The sequence below is a fragment of the Balaenoptera musculus genome, chromosome 4, assembly GCF_009873245.2.
Source record: "Balaenoptera musculus isolate JJ_BM4_2016_0621 chromosome 4, mBalMus1.pri.v3, whole genome shotgun sequence".
Lineage (NCBI taxonomy): Eukaryota > Metazoa > Chordata > Mammalia > Artiodactyla > Balaenopteridae > Balaenoptera > Balaenoptera musculus.
In genome coordinates, this window is record NC_045788.1 from 84,427,841 (window position 1) to 84,449,089 (window position 21,249).

The window sequence follows — 21,249 nt, forward strand, 5'->3', positions numbered from 1 at the left end:
GGGCACATGGTTTTCTCCTTCCCCCCTTGTGTCCACCCACTTCCATCCCTTTCCAACAGCTGCCCCCTCCTCGCCTGACACCCCCCATACAGCAGGTGTGTAACAACCTACATTCCAGTGCCCCATCTGCCTCTATAGCCATGCCTCTCTGGGCAAGGTACTGAACCTCTCCAAGCTTTAGTTTCTTTCTCTGCAATGAAGATAACAATAGTCTTCTCTCACAGGACCATAATCAGCAATAGAGGCCATGTATGTAAAGTTCAGACATCGGTAATTATTAGAATTAACACAGATTATTTCAGAGACCATTCGTTCTGTCAGAATATATTTGCAGGCTGGGCATTGCTCTAGGAGCCTGGATGCATCAGCAGACAAGTAAAAGTCCCTGCTCCTATCGGGTTGATTAAGTTGCAGTCATTTAATCTCCTATCAAATAAGTGTATAATTTGTCCTCAAAAAGCTTTAAGAGCATATACAGTCTTAAAAAATTCAGGTATCGAGTTATCAGAATCTATGTTTCAAAGTTATAGAACTTTCTGGAATGGGTCATATGGGTTGGTGACACACATAGATTGAGTTCTCAATAAATGTTAGCTTGTATTAACGATTTTAGGATCTCATGATGATCTCTACTTTATTTAAGAATGCCTTGCTTCTCCAGTTCTCTTCAAGAAGAGGGCCTGAAGATCTTTTTAAAAAACCTCTTAAAACACGTAACAGGGCTTCCCTGGTGGTGCAATGGTTAAGAATCTGCCTGCCAATGCAGGGGACACAGGTTTGAGCCCTGGGCTGGTAAGATCCCACATGCCGCAGAGCAACTAAGCCCGTGCGCCGCAACTACTGAGCTTGCGCTCTAGAGCCCACGAGCCACGACTACTGAAGCCAGCACGCCTAGAGCCTGCGCTCCACAACATGAGAAGCCACTGCAATGAGAAGCCCACACACCCGCAACGAAGAGTAGCCTCTGCTCACCGCAACTAGAGAAAGCCCACACACAGCAATGAAGACCCAACACAGTCAAAAATAAATAAATTAAATAAATAAATAAATAAAACTTAAAGCACATAACATACCCTCCTCCAATGAACTAAGTATTAGGAGTTTCACAAGCACTTGCTTTATGAATGAATGAATGAACAAATGAGCAAACAAATGAACGAACAAACAGAACATCCAGCAAGCCTGCAGTTTTCTATTGTTCTAATGATCCTCTCTCACCTACACTGTCCCCCAACATATGTACACAAACTGGCACTCACAATTTTGCAAAAAAAAAAGTGGTTTTTCCCAATTTAAGATGTAAATTGCATAGTAAACATATGTTAAAAGAGATTTAGTATACAAATTTTACCTTTTGCAAGAAGCTTTTACAGCATACAACTGTCCTATGGATTGAGCAAAACCATCTTCTATTCTCCTCATTCCTCTCATTGTGTTATGACTATATATGTCCCTTTAAAAAAGTTTTCATTCTCAGAATTCCTTTAAAATTCATATTAGGCTTTTATTTACATAGAGCCAAATGGTTGGACTAAAAGAGAGAAAGTAAATCCACAACTAAATGAACAAAAATGATGACTTCATCACTAGTTTGAACTTTTCATTGTTGCTTTTAAACAAAATATTTTTGGTCAGAGTTTCTCATAATAGAGCTTGGAAATGACCAAATATAGGGAAAAGATCAAATGCTGAAAAGGAAATAAATCTAAGGGGAAAGAAATTAGTAGGGAAGGGGAAAGAGAGAGAGCCTTTCAGGAACTTGCATTAGTGCCATAAAACAATGATGTATAGTCAAGTGGCCTGGTGATATAACCAGCATCTTGGATGAGAAAAATTAGACAGAGGGCCAGCAGCATCTTCATGCACTACTATTTGTAGTTTTTTTCCTTGAGAAGCCACTTCAGAGGCTACTGTACCTATGTTTCACTCCCTTTTCTCTTAAATAGCCATTGGGCCTGCCCAGCAGAGATAACATGAACACCCAGCTACAGCCTGGGGTACAAAGCTTCACAGGTTTCCCCTTGAGAACCGTGGTGCCCAAGAATGGCAGCCCCAAGGGCAGGAAGCTGGCAAATGCACAAAAGCCTTGGGGCCCCAAGAGTGGCATTTGTGGATGAAAGTGATAATCTCCCTAGCATATCTCTCTGGCTCAATTAGGTAATGTAAAAAAATTTTTAAATAAAATAGAAATGTGCTAGAATATAACTTAAATTACCTAAATTCCTGACTTACTTATAAGTGTTACTCGGAGGAGTTATGGAGCTTGGAACACATGTGTAAATGCGTGAGGTCAGAACCATCCTCAGTGATTCCGTGAATAGTAAAGAGGATCTGGGCCCCTTTCCAATGCCCTGGACACACCTTCCCCCTGACCTCTTGGTGAGTGGGACCATGGTGACGAAGGCAGGCACACTGGCACAGATTTATTTTACATAGGCTCTTGTAGATGTTGTTAAAGCTTCAAAACCGGAAGCCAGATAGATTTTCATTTTGGAGGTAAGTTTTATGAAAAATGTGTTCTCAGTTTATTTCCTGGTACATGGTGAGCTCTCCACTGGGCGGAGGGCTTCAGAGAGGTAGTTTTGGCACGGTGCACACATCTGGCAGTCACCCAAGTTCTTTCACTCCCAGCTGTGCATCTATGGGCATATCACCTAACCACGATGAGCTTTAGTTGCCTCCTGAGTTTGAACCAGATCAGCAATTCACAGACCTTGGTGTGATGGGAGACAGGGGGGTTTATTTATTTAAAAACGAAGATTCATGGGCCCGAGATCCAGAGACTGTGACTCAGGAGGTCTAAGGAAGTGTTCAGAAATCTACATCTTTCATGAGCACACCCCTGTGGACCCCACTTTGAGAAATGCTGGACTAATTGATTTGGAAGATCCCTTCCAGCACTAACATTCTGTGGATCTGTCCTTTCTTGGGCGACCAGTCTTGGGCAGCCTGACAGTCCCTCGATGCCTACCCTTGGTAATGATGTTGTACCAACAGGGAGGGCATGTCCGCGTCTGTGCAGGGCAGCCTAGGGAAGGCGGTAGAGTTGAGTGGGTAGTTGTCTCTTCGCTGGGGGGCAACACTAACATCCTTGTCTCTGATACCCAGGTGACAGGTGGAGTCTGGAATTTCAGCCGAGTTTGCTGTGATGTTTTCGTCACTCTGGATGTCATGATGTGTACAGCCAGCATCCTGAACCTCTGTGCCATCAGCATCGACAGGTAAGGCTGGGCTTCCCTTCCAGACTTAGGAGAGAGGTGGCCTAGGTCAGGTGGTGAGAGAAACCACCTAGGGAAGCTGCCTTTGCTATATTCAAGGCACAGGCTTCGCATCTGAGGGCACTGGGGTCACTGCCATGTACAACTTAACTCTGGGACATTTTCTTTTCTCCTTTTTTTCTTTTAAGCGATGGTTTGTAGGTGAGAGGAAACTCCTGTGACAGGAGAGAAATAACTATCTTATGAGCTTTCCTTTCCCCCAGAGGATTCTGGTTTTGCTTTTCCAACACCCTTGGGGCTTTTGTGATTCCTAATTTTTTGTGGGGAGAAAGGGTGAGGGGGACAAAGAGGTGAGATGAGCTGACACAGGAGAGACTGTTCCTATTGTTATTGTGTTTTGGCAAAGGGAGGGAGATAGAGAGAGCAGGGGTGAAAGACAGAGAGCGGAGAGAAAAGCTCGAGAGCTTGGGAGTACCTGTGAGGAGGGAGAGAGGAGTGGAGAATGGTAATTTTAGAAAATGTGGCTGTGCCCTATTTATTTATTTCCTTCATAGAGTTTAAGAAAAACAAGTAAAGAACAATGTTTTTTAGAATGCCTTTTGGTTGCTGGAGTGGATTTCTGTGATTTTGACTAGAGCCTTCATGTGTTCCACCAGAGTAAGATTATTCTCTGTCCCTAAGAGTGTACCGCCCTGGCTCTGGGGACCTCTGTTCCTCTCTTCCCCTCTCTTTCAGTTTGCTCTCCTCTTTCCCTTTCCCCTTCCTGAGTCTTAGATCTGCCATGGCCCCCAAGGACATCTCCGGGCCCACTGAGCGCCCTGGGGAAAGGAAGTCACTTTCGAGCTTATGGCCCCTGTTGCCAGTCAAGAGCCTCTGATCTTCCCTTCTCCGAGTCCCCGTCCACCTCTTCTTTTCCTACAGTCTCTCCCAGGAATATTATCCATCCACTCCATAGCTCCAACAGGTGACCCCAAATAAAATTCGCCATCTATTGCGAATTTAGCACATCTTGCTAAGGCACGACAAAGCCTTAACTCATTTCCTCTTCACAACAACTCTCAGGTACTATTACTATCTTCATTTCCAGCTTCTTAGACTAATTGAGGAATTTGCACAAAGTCACACAGCTGATAAGAAGCAGTGCCAGTTTTTGAATTCATGTCTATCTGACTCCAAGTTAACAATCTTAGGCTTTGTGCTAAGCCTCCTCAAATCTCCAGCCTCACCCCTAATTTCTCCCCTGATGTCCAGACCACATTACTGCCTGGATATACCACTGGCTCCTACAAGACAAAATGTTAAAAACCAAACCATCAAACCATCACCGCACCGAACCATCTTGACCTGATGATCTCTTACTGACAACATCATTCTTCTGAAAACTTGGATTTTGTTCGACTCCTTTCTCTTCCTCATCTCCCACATCTAAGCAATCAACGCTTACAGACTCTATTTCTGAAAGGCTTTCTAAATGTGACCCATCTTTCCTTTCTTACCTCACCTGCTTATTTTGGGCTCCTATGACCTCCCACCTAGACTTCTGCCACAGCCTCCTAATTGGCCCTTCAACCACTCTCAGAATTATTCCCCCAGAAGTAAAGCCCGAATGTCTATTGCCCTACTCAAAACCCTTCAGTGTCTCCCTGGCCTGTGGAATAAAAACTGAAGTTACCTTCACAGCCTAAGATTCAAAGTTTTCCACAATATGGCCTCACGTTACTTTTTCAATCTCATCTCTTTCTGGGTTGCCCTCTAGCCCTCTCATGCCCCAAGGCCGATCACACTGGCCCCCTTTTCTGTGAAGCCCTTCCAAATGTCTACAGCTTAATTCAGTCACCCCTGTACTCTCACAATGCTTCCTCTGTAACCATGTTGTGGCATCTCCAGGCTCCCTTTGCAGGAGTCCTAATGCATGTCCTCCTCATGTCCCCAAGTGTGACATTCACGTGACCCACTGTTGTGCCCTCTGTATCAACAGCCCTAAACTTCCTTGCATGTGTGTAACCAAAGAATGGGCATGAAAACCCTATCCTCTAGTGATACTGCAAACCCAAACAGTCAACTCGGTGGTCTTTTGACTTTTATCATTTGCTTGGCTATCACTTGACTATTATTACTTGATTGGCTAGCCTGAGAGGGAAAATTAAAGAACGTGTCCATAATGCTGAAACTAATACCATTAAAGAATGTGTTTAAAAAAAAAGGGATACAGTTGCATAACTCTGTAAATATACCCAAAAAATCCACACTGATTTGTATACTTAGATGAATTGTGTGGTATGCAAATTATATCTTGATAAAGCTGTTAAACAGTGAAGGGATAGTTAGTGATTTTATAATATTTTTAGCTCTCTGAGAACAGAATTCCTCCAATAACATCTAAGTCTTTTGTGTGATTTCCGGACATTTAGTACATGTTTTAGTATGTGCTTTCAGAAATATATCATTTACAGAAGTAATAGACTGCATCTGGTTTGCTAGATCATCACCTCCACCACCCCAAACTATTATATCATCCTAGTTCCTCATTACCTGTGAATCTCCCTGCTGTGCCTATTACAGAGCTTTGAACAAGGAATATTAAACCAGGGAATTTCCCTGGCGGTCCAGTGGTTAGGGCTCCACGCTTTCACTGCCGAGGGCACAGGTTCAGTCCCTGGTAAGGGAACTAAGATTCCGCAAGCCACATGGTGCAGCCAAAAAAAAAAAGGGAATATTAACTGAATCCTGAATCCGGTGGTCCCTGCCTGAGGGTAGCCAATGCTTATACCACAAATATGCACCTTCAGAAAGGACATGAGAGAGTAGGATCAGATCAGCCTTGGAGGAGGGAGGGAAGAACTGTATAAAGAGAGCTTCTAGAAGAGGCTCTGGGACAGCCCCCTCCCAGCCTTTCAGTTCCAACCCTACCGTCTACCATCTTGGAAAATGTGCCTATACACTCCACCCACACACATTCTCACACATGCGGCTGGCAGGTGAGGCTGTGCAGGCTGTGCACTGGAGTGTGGGAACTGAATTCAGCCAAGGGCTTCATTGCCAAGCCTTGAGTAAACCAAGAGAGGGTGCCCTTTACCAGCCAGGAGAGGGTATCTTTTTGTAACTTGCACAAAAGCACCATTTTGCTGGCAGCGGTCATGCTTAACACACGCTTCTACTTGCACCACCTAGTAGACACAACCAACAAGAACAAACCTTGAACTGGCTTCTGTCCCATACAGGGAGAACTCCCAGAATGCATAGCGTTCACCTACCTGCAACCTGAGGAACAAGTCCTGCCTTAGACCGCAAAGGACAAGGAGGCACCCCTCTTGGCCTGTAGGTCTCTATGAACCAGTCCTCACCAAACTTCAAAATGGAGCCTCCTTTCTCTTCTAGGACTGAAAATAAGCCTTGGAAAAGCCGTCTCCATTATCCTTCACAGCAGTTTGCAGTACACAGCATTAAATTCTGTTCATGGGATGCCAAATAGTTGGTCAATTCATTAAAAATGCAGTCATTCATGCAGACCTTTGGTCTTCACACAATGCTAGTCACCCGTCTGACAAACTTGACCAAATGGATTCAGCATTTTTTGGTCATGAAGCCCTGATCTGTAATAACAAGGTGGTAAGAGATAGGAAAGAAAAGGAAATGATAAAAGGGTTTTTGAAAGCAAGTAATGCCATTGTCATTAGATTCGTAGGCATAGCTCTGGATGCTGGGATTAATGCCGCCTTTTCTTTTTTAAAAAGCAGAGTGGGTGAGCACAATCCCCTAACCCGCCCTTGGCTCCTTGCCTCCCAGTAGGGCAGCCCCCTCCCACCACATCCTGGGTCAGAACTAACTCGGGGAGAGGGCTGAGAAAGTGTCAAAGGAGCAGGACAAGATCCGAGCAAGCGGTGAGAATTCGAGTCCTCCGCAAGGAGCCCAGGAATAATGCAACCAAATTCATTCACCAGGGAGTTCTTTAAGTGGCTCTCAAACGGCACCCATCACACAGGCAAGCCTCCGCGTCTCTGCAGCGAGCACAATAGGTACCAGATGAGTCACAGGCACCTTGGATTTTTAGTTTGCATCTAAATAAGCACTTTATATTTGCAAAGGGCTTTCTAGTCATTTGCAAAAAGCTTTCTCCTTCAACCATTCCGTGAGGGGAGTCCACAGAACTAAAGATTTATTGAGCCCCCTGTCTGACCAAATAAAAGGTGGTGAAAAGCAGCCCTCACAGAGCTCGGGGGCTCATTAAACCCAGGCGGGGAGTTAGACTCAGGTCCTCCCACCCAGCCCAGCCTCCTTCCTCCCCCACTGCTGCTTCCCCGGGACGCACCTTCCTCAGTTCCCACACACACAAACACACACACACACACACACACACACACACACATCTCCCACTTGGGGACAGGGCCCCGGGCAGAGGTCGAATTCTGTGAGGATCCTGAAACCTTCAGCAGAGTGACAAGCCCACGAACCCCCATCACAGAATTGGGAGTCGGAAGGGGCGTTAGAGTTTAACTCATTTGTGCAGAAATGAGTTAAACTAAATGCTCGCACGGGGACCCGTAGCCTCTTAGGTCTGAAACTAGAACCTGAGTCTCCGAACTCCCACACCACCGGTCTGTCTGGCCCCTTCATTGGCGGAGGCGGAGATGGGACACCGAGGGAGGGGCCTCTGGTCATGCCGGCACCCAGTTCTCTAGGTGCTATTTCCTGGGAGTAAACCAGTCACATTTCCTTTGTCTTCAATGCCCTGGCTACCTCTGTGCTAATCCTAACTGGGATGAATCTAAAGGCAACAGGGGTAGAAATAGCTACCATTTCTTTAGCATGTACTACGTGCCGGGCACCAAGAGCTTGTCATTATTGCTAACCCTCACGACATCCCAGCAAGGTAGGTGTATTACCCGCACTCTACAGGTAAGGATTCTTAAGACTAGACTGTGTGGGTAACCTTGCCCAGATCACACAGCTGGTAGGTACAGGAGAGGGGATTCAGCCAGCCTCTTTCTACTCCAGCTCACTGCCTTTCTCAGAGGCTTAGCCTACTCTGGGCCCCTAGCTCTGGGTCACACTGCCTGGCTGGAAATTCTGGCTCTTTCACTTAATAGCAAGGTGAACTTGAGCAAGTCAGTTAACCTCTCTGGGCCTCAGTTCCCTTACCTGTTTAGGAGAGATCAGAGCAAAAGTGTTGTTACGAAGAGTAAATGAGTTAATGTTTGTAAAGGACTTCGAACAGTTGCCTGGCACCTAGAAAGTGCTGTATACTTGTTTGTTTGAGAAATAAATAAATTTAATGTTCCCTGATAATCAGGAATAAGGGGCAGACACCCCTAAACTCACTGATATGAACAATCACAGATCCCTTGGGCTAGCACAATAATAACGACAATAGTAATAATACTGGTTTTTAAATGCTTAATATGGACCGGGCATTGTGCTAAAAAACTTCCCAGAGATCATCTCATTCAATAGCCATAACAGCCCTATCAGGCGGACTCATTATCCCCCTTATGCAGATGAGGAAACTGGGTCTCAAAGAAGTCAAATCTGTGGTCCACGGTCACAAGGTTCAGCGGCAGGCCACGCGGGATTCAGACGCTAATCAGTCTGTTTCCAAGGTCCATTGACTTACCCACTGAGCACACTGCCAGCGTTCCGGCAGAAAAGACCCAAAAAGCTAGGAGCTCAAAGGGAGGCGGCTGGCCAGGCAGCGATTGGGCAGCACGCGCCGCGCGCGCTCGCGCTCTGGCCGAAGACCCAGAAGAGCCGGGTGAGCGCATCGGGCCCACGCCCAGCCCTGCCCTGGCCTGCGGTCGGTCATCTGCGATCGATTCGGGAGGAGATCAGAGGCTGAGCAGTCTGCTTGAGTTGGAATTCAGGGTCCCTGCAGGGCTGCAGGAACCAGGGGGGCCGAGCTTTCCCTCCCCGCCTCCCCAGTGGGGGCCTGGAGAGCCCCCAGGTGAGCCGTGAACTTCTCACCCCGCCGCGCTGGCTGGGTTCTTGCTGCATTCTGGTGCCCTCCGATGGCCAATGCCGGAACAGCCTCTGTGTTTCAGCCCGGATGGCAAGCTTCCTGGCATTTTTCACCCTGGAAACAAATTTGGCGGGGGGGGGGGGGGGGGGGGGGGGGGGGATCTCATTTATTCTAAAAGTTTAATCATGTTTTAAAACTAAGAAGAAAAAATATATAAATGTAACAGTGGTAAACGTAGTCTCATCTCTCACTTCTTACCCAAGTTAACAAGAGTTTTGACACAGAAATTTTCCCTAATGCAGACTTTCTCCAACTTGTCTAATCTTATAAGATGCACTTGCTTGTTAAAAATACAAACTTCTGGAGTGGAACAAGTATCCAAGGGTGTGGCCTTGGAATATGTGTTTTAACAGGACCCCCGGGAAATTAATAGAATCAAGCTAATTGATGGGGAAACTCAGTTCTGGGTAGCCGCGGTGCTCTTAAAGTACAAACCACCTTTCAGTGCCACGTTTCCTGAGGAATCCCTTGTCCCCGTAAGGCCTCAGAGACTTGCAGTGCCCTTGGCAGGGAGCAGGGCAGCCAGGAGAGACCTGGCCTCGGAGACGGCTACCACCAGCTGTGGGAACTTGATTTCATCATGTAACCTCTCTACGGCCTTGATTCGTCCTTTATAAAATGGAGCCAGTGCTCCCTACACTTACTGACTCATTGAATTAACGGGAGCCTCCAAGAAGTTGCTGAATATTAAAGCGGATCTAGGAAAGTGTGCAACATTCAGTGAGGGGCTTGGAGTCAGCTTGTAATGGCTAGTGGGAACTGACTGGCAAAATTTTAGTTTTTTGAGCCAGTTATTAAACCATTGGTGTAACTTGAAATGGACAATGGTGGGAGTATTTGTACCACAGAAATTGACAAATGGTATAAATTAGGGCTTTTTTCCACCTGCAGAGCCAGTTGTTAGGCATTTAGCAGCACACTACCAAATTATGGAATGGTCGGGTTCTTTTACATCCAAGGTCATTATGTAAATGAAGGCCAACAGCTCTGGACAGGAAGAAGTGTGCCATACCTTTCCTTCCTGACCCTCATCAGCTGTTTGGCCAGGACAGCTGAGGGGTTTCAGGCTCAGCCTCTCCTCCACGGTGCCTCAGGGATCACTGCTAAGGGCCAGGCCCTGGTTGACATATTTGACGTGAAGCCCCAGCTCACTGCCCCAGCAGAGTCAGAAGTCCTGAGAGAGTGAGAAGCCTGGAGGAGTGCCAGGTGCTACTTGCCCTGCTCCTTCATCGCCAAGTTAGAGATTCAAGGGAGGATCTATAGTGTATGTGCATCAGGAGAAGGGAACTGGGTTGTCATGAGCCTTCCTTGAGGTTGGTGGTGGGATCATAATTTGACCTTATTAGATAAGGACTCTATTTCTCCCTCTTGACAAAGAAGCCACCTCTGTCACATGTTAGGGTGCCAAGGCCAAGTTCTGCAGAGTCTGCCTCCATCTCAGCCCTCAGAGCTGACTCTCAGGCTGCTCTTTGGGGATACACATGTTAACACATGAACTCTAAGGCCAGATGCATATGAGGCAGATGAGTCAGGGGGCTGGCACATATAGGAGGAGCATCGGGGAGCAGTACCCCACCCCCTCCAGCCCAGGGTCTGTCCTTCCCTGCCTCAGCCCCAAGCCTTGAGGTGCACAAGAGGAGCTAAGGGGGTTCCTGCTCTCCATCTGGCCTCCAGGTTCCCTGGACACTGATGAGACAATGAAAACTTGAGCATATGCACTATTTACAATTGCCAAGACATGAAGGCAACCTAAATGTCCATCAACAGATGAATGAATAAATAAGATGTGGTATATATACACAATGGAATAATAGTCATAAAAAATAATGAAATAATGCCATTTGCAGCAACATGGATGGACCTAGAGATTATCATACTAAGTGAAGTTAGACAGAGAAAGACAAATATCATATATCACTTATATGTGGAATCTAAAAAAAATGATACAGATGAACTTACTTACAAAACAGAAACAGACTCACAGACATAGAAAAAAACTTATGCTTACCAAAGGGGAAAGGTGGGCGGGAGAGATAAATTAGGAATTTGGGAGTAACATATACACACTATTATATATAAAATAGATAAACAGCAAGGACCTACTGTATAGCACAGGAACTATACTCAATATTTTGTAATAACCTATATGGGAAAAGAATCTGAACAAGAATGTATATATAACTGATTCACTTTGCTGTATACCTGAAACTAACACATTGTAAATCAACTATACTTCAATAATTAATAAATAAATAAATAAATAAAAATTGAGCATATGTAGACCCAACTATATATATTAGATCCCTTGAGCTGGGCTAGGATTAGAATTGTCCTCTTATGAGGAAGGAGGCCTTCAGAGTCCATGAGGCAATCAGTCAACAGCTTCTTACTACTTGCTTTGTACAAGGACCTATATGGAATACCAAGGCTATAAGATGATTTCAGCCATTAAGTAACTTCAATCATATGGGGTCTATCTCTCTCCAGCCATGAGGCAAGTTCAATAATGCATGCAGAAGGGCAACGTGATTGATTGGCATAGGAGCGCTATGCATTCAGAGTTAGAGGTCTCTGTAAGATAGAAGGACTGGGAAGGTTACTGGAGAGCTGATCTGGGATTAAAGGAGAGAAAAAATGAGCTACCCAGGGAAGGAAAAGGAATAATGGATTGAACAAAGACTGTTGAAGATAACCCATCACTAGGCCAGTATGGCTGCAGTTATATGTAAGTGTCAGGGTCCAACGGGAAGTCAGGTTGGCTGGGCAAGTTGGGGTCATGTTGAGGAAGGCTAAGTATTGACGTTGTATTTGTTTTCTGTTGCTGTGTAACAAATTATCACAAATGTAGTGACTTTATATCCGTTTTTAATCTCACAGGTCAAAAAGTTTGTGCACCGTGTAGGTAGGTTCTCTGCTAAGGGTCTCACAAAGCTGAAAACGAGGTGTAGGCTGACTTGTGTTTTCGTCTTCCAAACTTATTCAGGTCGTCAGTAGAATTCAGTTCCTTACAGTTATAAGATTGAGGTTCCCACTTTCTTGGTGGTTGTCAATCAGGGGCTGTTCTCAGCTCCCATAGGCCTTTTGCTGTTCCTTGCCAAATGATCTTTTCCCAAACATGGCAGTTTGCCTCTTGCAGGCCAGGAGGGTAATTTCTCATGATTTGAATCTCTCTGAATTAAGGAAGGGCTCAGTCCCTTTCAAGGGCTCACCCAAGATAATCAGGCTCACCCAAGATAATCTCCTTTTTGATTTACTCAGTCTGTTGATTTGTAATCTAATCACAGGATTTCTACTAGTTCTACTAGTTCTACAGTACATAAATCTTGGGGGCCATCTTAGAATTATGCCTGTTTCAGACAGTTTTCATCTGAGTTGGGGGGAACATGGGTTGGGGGGGACATGATGAAATCTATCTGGGGACTTAGCAGTAGGAGACCAGCCAGGAGGCTGTGGCCATCACAGAGAAAAAGTGGTAGAAAAGAAATGCATGGATAATGGGGACGATACCATAATGGGTAAATTTACAGGACCTGCTGTCCTTCTGCCTAAAATGTTCTTCTCCTACCTTCCCTCATGTCTGGCTCCCTCTCACCCCACTCATTTTCCTACCCACTTATGTCGTTTGCCCCTTCTTTACATCCTCTGCTATCCTTAAACACATCACCCAGCTTACTTCCTTCATGATACTCTTCATTTTATATTAGCATTTTTTTCATCCATCTACTCCACTCAACTCCCAGCTCAGTAAGGACAGAGACAATGTCCCATTTGCACATCTCTGTATTTCCAGAATAAGAGCTGGTATATAGTAAGAACTCAATAAATATTGAATGAATGAAAGGCTAAATGAATGGGTGAGCAAATGATATGGAAGGGCCAAAGAAGAGTCAAAAAGCCTGAGTGTTCGGTGTGGATGTCTGGAAGAAAGGCAGGAAGTGGAAGCAGATTAAGAGATGTGGGGAAATAGGAAGATCTATTTCAGATAATTTGAGTTTGGGACAACCATGGAGCAATCATGCAGGTAAGTCCAATAAGCAGCTGTAAATGGATGTGTGGATATACCACAGAAAAGACAACAATATCCAACAAGAATAAGAAACTGTGCTTTGACCATGTAAAAGCATGTGCTGTAGAGTGAATGTTTGTGCCCCCCCCCCCAAATTCATATGTTAAAATCCTAACTGCCAATGTGATGGTATAGGAGGTGGGATGTTTGGGTGGTGATTAGGGCTCCACCCTCATGAATGGGATTAGTGCCCTTATAAAAGAGACTCCAGAGAGCTCCCCTGAGCCCTGCCACCATGTGAGAACACAGCAAGAAGACTGCCGTCTACAAACCAAGAAGTGGGTTTTCACCAGGCACCAAATCTGCCAGCACATTGATGCTGGACTTCCCAACCTCCTGAACTGTGAAATATAAATATTTGTTGTTTAAGTCACCCAGTGTATGGTATTTTTAATATAGCAGCCCAAGCAGACTAAGACAGCATGAAAACTTGATTTTAAAATAAGCCTTCATTGGATATTACTCATCTCTATTTACAAAATCTCTACGACTTGGAATAGTTGTCACTACGAGGGTTAGAATTAATGTTAGGATACAGGCAGGGCTAAACATCCTCTTTGGGCACAGTTCCATCATTATCTGAAAAACCGTGGGAGAACGTAAAGGCACACAAACCAGCATCTAGAGTCTTCAAGGTTAAGGGTGTGTGAATATAAGGCTGGGATATGCTGGGCCGTCAACCAGCACTGGTAAGAAGCTCTCCGGCAACCCAGTGTTGTTACGCTATGCTTTTTATTCTTTCTCCCTTTCTCTGCTCACCTCCCTCAATGAGTACTTCATCTATCTTGTCTCAGCCTTTCTGCTATGTTCACTCAAATACCCCTTCCTCTCTAAGTTTCTCCAACTAAATTATTTTTCTCCTGCCACATGTATCAACCTGAGTACTTCTCTAGTAACCTCTTTCAACTTGTCTTTAGAACCTTTCTCATCATGTCTATCCTCTCTCCCCTCCCTTTCACAGGTACACTGCAGTGGTCATGCCAGTTCACTACCAACATGGCACAGGACAGAGCTCCTGTCGGCGCGTGGCCCTCATGATCACGGCTGTCTGGGTGCTGGCCTTTGCCGTGTCTTGCCCTCTCCTCTTTGGCTTCAACACCACAGGTAACAATGACAGCCCCACTTCCAACACCGGCGTGATTCATAGCACATCTGAATGGTTGTGAGTGGTGCTGAGCCCTGAAATGTCTGACCCCTGGTCAGTGTAATCAAATGAGGATGCTATAGACTGCAAAACGTTGGCCTTTATTGATTACAAATAAAATAGAAAGCAAAACCTCTTCAATTAATGGCACAGGAGTAATGTTCTGCCCCAACTAATGAAAAGTCTGCTTACTCCTATTTTGAAAGAAAAGCCATTGTATTCATTTGAAGAAATGTGCCAGTTAAAAAACTATGCTATATGAATAATTCAGGTGAAGTTTGCTAATGAAAAGATGATAATTCGTAATGGATTTACAATGCAAAATAACATATAATGACAGCCATGGAGTAGGGTATACATTTCTAACTTTTTATTCGATAAAAATCGTGTCTGACGTTTGGGAACTAGGATGAATTCCTAAATTACTGGAGGATGTATTTTATATATATATTTTTTTAATTAGTTTATTTATTTATTTTTGGCTGCTTTGGGTCTTCATTGCTGCACGCAGGCTTTCTCTAGTTGTGTCGAGCAGGGGCTACGCTTCGTTGCGGAGCATGGGCTCTAGGCGCGTGAGCTTCAGTAATTGTGGCGCACAGGCTCAGGAGTTGTGGCTCATGGGCTCTAGAGTACAGGCTCGTAGTTGTAATGCACGGATTTAGTTGCTCCATGGCGTGTGGGATCTTCCCGGACCAGGGCTCGAACCTGTGTCCCCTGCATTAGCAGGTGGATTCTTAACCACTGCGTCACCAGGGAAGTCCTATATTTTTTAATATACAAAAATTTTGGCCATGGTGCTGGCACATGGTACATCTTCTATTGGATGGATGGATGGATGGATGGATGGATGGATGGATGGATGGATGGGTGGACGGACAAGTGGATGAACAATGTCTATATCTGAGATGTCTGGGATTTTAGATATGACACCAATCCAAACTGACACCTCACAGTGCCTTCATTGTCTGTTTCATGACCATCTTTCAGCCTCAAGAATTTCATGTGTTGAATGGTAACTATTAGCACATATAGTATAGTTACAGGTATTGAAAACAAACACTGAGTGTTCACTAAGAGAGAACTGATTGACTCATGTTCTAGTGTTCATCTGGATTTCTTATTTTCTCCATTTGAATTGATTCATTCAATTCCTACTATGTTCCAGGTTCATGAATTGCTGGTATATATGTACAAGTCACATAGCTGTGTACTAACGTGTATACAGATATATTATATGTAACACATTACATATAAATACAGGCAAATCTTAACTTATATATAGTCTTCAAAAAGTCATTTGCTGGTCAATTATTTAGAAGTCAAAATACATTTAGGAAGACAGAGGCTCTGGAGTCAGAAAAATCTAGATTCAAACTCCAGCTCTGCTGCTTAACAGCTGTGTCTGCTTGAACAAGTTACTTAACTTTTCTAAGTTAAGCTTCCTTGTTGATAAGTTTGGGATAACAATATAGCACAGCATAAACTTGAACAAAATCAAATATGTGGACTAGGTCTATGTATTTAGTTAGGAAATTTTCAATATTTATTTTTATATATGGCCTCCTACAAGTAAGTCCAGCAACTTCATCTCTAAAATTATATGTTAGGTTGAACTCTTTATAATAGATGACATATTACTGCATGTGTCATATGTCTTTACTTTTTACTGTTCAGGGTTGTAATCAAACCATGCGTATCTTTATATGTGATTCAGGGTGAATTTTGACTCTCTATAATTTTCATTGACTCTAGAATCTAAGCCTACATATGTTATAACTCCACTCTACCTCCTTCACAGAGTTCTTTTACAAGTAAGTGAGGATTAAATTGGGATAACATACATAGATGTGCCAAGCACATATCACATGCTCAAGGTTAGGCTTGTTTCTCTGCTGCATTAGAGGTTAAGTAGACAAGTTATCCAACAAAGATGTCCCTGGTTAACTCAGGGTGTTCCTAAAATATGATGTTGTTATCGTCTTTGCATTACTCTTTAGCGCTTCCCATTATCACGCACCAATGTCACGTTATAAACACAAACATGCGTGTGCACGCACATGCACCAAGGCGACATTCTCTAACACGACTGTAGAGGCTGACTCTGGCGCTCAAATACCATTTCAATGAGTCTAAATGTGCTTTGGGGGTTAGTCCGATAACTAAGCCACCTTCTATATCCATGTTTCTATGAGAAAATGCCTTCTAAGTTGGAATTTGTAGTACGGGCCACTTCCTACCACTGCTAGACCAAGGCAGTCCTTAACCCGGCCAGCAGCAAAGCCCCACCAACTTTTGCTGGGGGGAGTGATTCCTCTTCCTCATTCTTAGAGGCTGGCGGGGGCGGTCTTACTCATGCGCAGGCACACACACACACACACACACACATACACAGACACACACACACAGATACAGAGACACACAGATACACACACACACACACATACACACCCGGTAACACTTAGTCAAAATCTGACATTAGACAGAGTTCCCAGTTAAAGTCAACGTATAAAGTGAAGAAGAATGACGACCTAATTGCAGTGTTGTTGCCACCAGTGAGATCATTATTGTTTCCGAAACAAAACTCAGAAAAATCTTTCCAAAAGGATTTTCAAATATAGAATTGAGAAGGCAAAAAAGGCTCATGACTTACTACGTATAGGCTCACTTCTTTCTCATCTCTCTCTCTCTCTGTCTCTTACTTTTAAATGTATTAATTAGACTACAGTAGGCTCTCCACGTATTCATGTATTGTGCTCAAGTGTCAGGTCCATTGTAAAAGCCCAGTAGATACTAGCTAGCGTTATTGTTGTTATTATTATTATGTATTAGAAAATGTTCATCTGCCTCAAAATTTAACTATGCCCCTGCTCCAAGGGATATCTAAACAGTGGTAGTCCTGTTGGTGGTCAGAGAGGAGCCTAGTCGTCTCATTCTAGAACATTAGTTCAGGGAATTCGTGAGCAGAACTCAAGGCAGAGAAGCCCCACCGGCCTTCTCTGCCTCAGTCTGACCTTCACAGCAAAGCTTCATTATCCTGATAGATGTGGGTTCCTCCAGCACCTCTTACAGCTCTAAGGAATTTCCCAAGTTCATTCAAGAGCCCAATATAAATGACTTCTCTCGGCCATTTTTTTCTACTCCTCCTGTGAGAAGGAGAGGAGAAAAGGGCAGGATACTGCCAACAACACCTGATATTGGCAGTGGCTGGACTTTCATGAGGTGCAACACAAAACAGAACTTTCTGGCAGGGCTCTTCTTTTAAGGAAATGGGCTGCCACGTGGGACTGTGAATTGTCAGAGAACATAACGTAGAGGAAAGTTGAACTTCAGGTTCTTCTATCTTGGAATTGCTCTTATTGTCTGAAAAAAGGGTGACATGCATGTCTGGATGCACACATAAAGCAGGATATTGGGTCACAGAGAGTTCCAAGGCTGTGGGGCCTGGCTGACCCGTGTTGCCCCAGCTCCCAGCAGAGACCCAGCAGTCAGGAGCCAAATATCACATCATCCACAGCCCCTGATGGCAGCGGAGGATGGAGTGTTAGTACTAGAGGAAACCTGAAAGATCCCCGATCCTTTTATTTTACAGATAAGAAAAATAACTAGTATTTAAATTTCTGTTAAATCAGATAGCTATTGGGTTATTAAAAATTCCAGAATGGATAAGCGATAGCTGGTGACCAGGGTTTAAGAAACTTTCAAGGGCAGAAAAACTTAAAGTTGAAAAAGTCCTACCAACTGACTTAATTTTCCTTTGAAACAAAGAAATGGAGGAGGGCTATTTAGATTTTAGCAATAGAACGCCTCACATGGCTTTCAGAACCCTGCATCTGGGGGTAGGGGGGCTTGGTCGAGAAGCACAAAGAGAATACTAGGCTCATCTTCGATCAAATTCATTAAGATCTCCTGTCTTCAGAAGCAAATTGAGGACAAATCCTTCAATGAGCTAGAAGTTCATGAATCTCTCAACTCAACTTGCTTTTGACTTTGCCATTCACATGACTGTGGGACTCAAGTTCTCAGGCTAGCCCACGAAAGATATTTAGTGTATCTCCGAGCACAGCGCCTTGAATACAGCGGGTGCTCTGTAAACTTGTGTTGAATGAGTCAGTGGATGAGTCCTCATCATCCTTCTTTCCTCCTTAGCTGTTGAGATTAGTTGGGATAAACATCCCGATTTTGGAGGTTGGGGAGTAGCCTCCTGGCCTTCCCTTTTACGCTCCAGCTAGTGACTGCTGATGTGCTTATGGAAAATGTTCATCTGTACAGTTTGCTCGTTTATTCATCGTTCATGTATTCATTCATTCAATAACTGTTATGCTGACAACACACTACCCTTTCAGTTAAATAATCAAGACAAGGCACCTCATCTCCTGGGGAAGCCTAGCTCCTGGGGGCCTCACTGCCCTCACCACCTCCTCAGGACTCAGCAGAGAGAAGCTTTCAGAATTGCCGTGTGTGGTGTTTCACTCTGCACTGCCCACAGGACACACACCCAGGCCAGGCCTGGCGGAGGCTGGGGCAGGGCCCCACTCACTGCCCAACTGCCTCCAGCATCACTCTGCCTGCTGACAGCCCTCACAGGATGCATAACATGGAGAAATTCTGGGAGAGGCTGCAAAACTCTGTCTAAGGACAGGCGGCATGCAGTTTCTTAGGTAGGGAAGGAAGGAAGGGATGACGGTGCAGGTTCAGGGATTGTATACTGAAGATCTTCACTGATCAGCGATTTCGCAATAGCTATGTGCTCTCTCTTCACTCTGTTTCTCATACATATGCTTTCAATATTTCAACGTTTCAATAGTTCAATGCTTTTAATGGAAAAATAAATACTTGCACGTGATAAAACATAAGGTATAATGAGATATATATACAGACTTCCCTGTACGTCTCCCTTCTACCCTAGATTGCCAGTCTCCCTGTCCCCTCCCTAGAAGTGAACACCCATATTCTTAAAAGATAATGCTCGGGACTTCCCTGGAGATCCAGTGGTTAAGACTCCGAGCTTCCACTGCAGGGCGCATGGGTTCAATCCCTGGTCGGAGAACTAAGATCCCGCACACCACGCTTGAAGCAAGTGCATACACACACCCGTGCATGGACACATGTGAGTGTGTGTGTGTGTCCATGTTTACACAAATGCAAGCATACTATACCCACTTTGGCTCCTGGCTTTTTAAATGTCGTAGTTAATACATAAAATATAGAGGTCACCCTCTCAAAACGCAGAGGAGGATAGAGAAGGGTAGATGGTATATCTGCAGAGACGCGTGGGGACTATCCAGCACACCAAGGATGGCAACAAGATGAATAGGGGGAAACTGGCCCTGCCACCCCTCTGACCCCCTCTCACTACAAAACGTGCTGAGGTACCTCCTCATTAGAGGAGGCATTTCAATCATAGTCAGACGCTGACAGCAGGGGAGCTGACTGCAGGGGAGGGGTGATCACTGCCAGCGTGGCTCCTTACAGATTCAGAAAGACCACCAGCTGCCACCCTATCCTTACTCCCAACCCCACTCCCCTAGAAGACCAGAAGATGCCATTTTGGTGACCACTGTTCAGAGTTTTATGAGCCATTTCCTAAAAGATGATGATATAGGCTTTGGTGAGATGACATTAATTTTACCTGAATTTTACCCCCCTACCAAGAGAATCAGAGAATCTGGAGTAGCTTATAAAGATTCTGGTGGCAGTGCCATCATTAAAATGCCTAACTGAGCACCTAATACATTCTTTCTTGTTTGTTTTGTTTTAATTCTTAGCTGTTGCTCCCTTCTCTCCCCCACAAATATTGTTCCCTATAAGTCTCTCTCCAAATTTTCATTACAAGTGATACCTTCCCTTTCAAGTTCAAAAAGCTCAGAGGGGGCTTCCCTGGTGGTGCAGTGGTTGAGAATCTGCCTGCCAATGCAGGGGACACGGGTTCGAGCCCTGGTCTGGGAAGATCCCACATGCCGCGGAGCAACTAGGCCCGTGAGCCACAACTACTGAGCCTGCGCGTCTGGAGCTTGTGCTCCGCAACAAGAGAGGCCACGATAATGAGAGGCCCGCGCACTGCGATGAAGCGTGGCCCCCGCTTGCCGCAACTAGAGAAAGTCCTCGCACAGAAACGAAGACCCAACACAGCCATAAATAAATAAATAAATAAACTTAAAAAAAAAAAAAAAAAGCTCAGAGGAAGTATATAATAAATAATAGTAAAGAATACATAATAATAATAGTTACCATTTAGTCTCACAACCACTACATGATACAATATTTTTGTCCTTCTTCTACAGACCATGAAACTGAGGCTTGGCATAGTTAAGTAGCGTGCCCAAGGTCACACAGTTAGTAAATGGAGACCTGGGTCTCCCACTTCAGGCTGCCTGTCCTCTCCCTACCTCCGTAGACCAAGAAGCAGAATAAGGGGCCCACGTGGCCACAGCCCTCTCCCCACCAGTTCACACCTGAGGCTGCATCTTCTGAGGCCAGAGTTTGGGTTGGAGAATGCCCATCCCTTTATTAAGATTGGCTGGATGTGCCAACACCTGTTGCTGACAGGACAAAGCGCAAATTTGTCGTGCCCAATAGTAGAGGGAGGTGGAGAGTCAAAATCATAGAAAGAACATTGGTTTTGGGGTCAAAATGACTGGAGGAACACATCCAGACTGTGTGATGTTAGGCCACTTACTGAATAGCTCTGAGCCTTAGTCTGCTCATCTGAGAATAGAGACGGTAATGGCACCTGCCTACATCATTGCCACGTTTATTAGGTAAGATAATGTGTCTAAAGCCCTTGGAATCACCTGGAAGATATTTGTTT

At 44.7% G+C, this 21,249-nt stretch overlaps 1 protein-coding gene across 2 annotated transcripts in view; it reads left to right on the forward strand.

The window, feature by feature from the left end:
* The window catches only part of DRD3 (dopamine receptor D3), a 36,546-nt gene that overhangs the window by 8,126 nt on the left and 7,171 nt on the right, over nucleotides 1-21,249 (forward strand). For both annotated transcript variants that reach the window (XM_036851108.1, XM_036851109.1), the window contains exons 2-3: nucleotides 3,109-3,221; nucleotides 14,259-14,401. In XM_036851108.1, coding sequence (XP_036707003.1) covers nucleotides 3,109-3,221; nucleotides 14,259-14,401 — 256 coding nt within the window. The remainder of the gene's footprint in view (nucleotides 1-3,108; nucleotides 3,222-14,258; nucleotides 14,402-21,249) is intronic.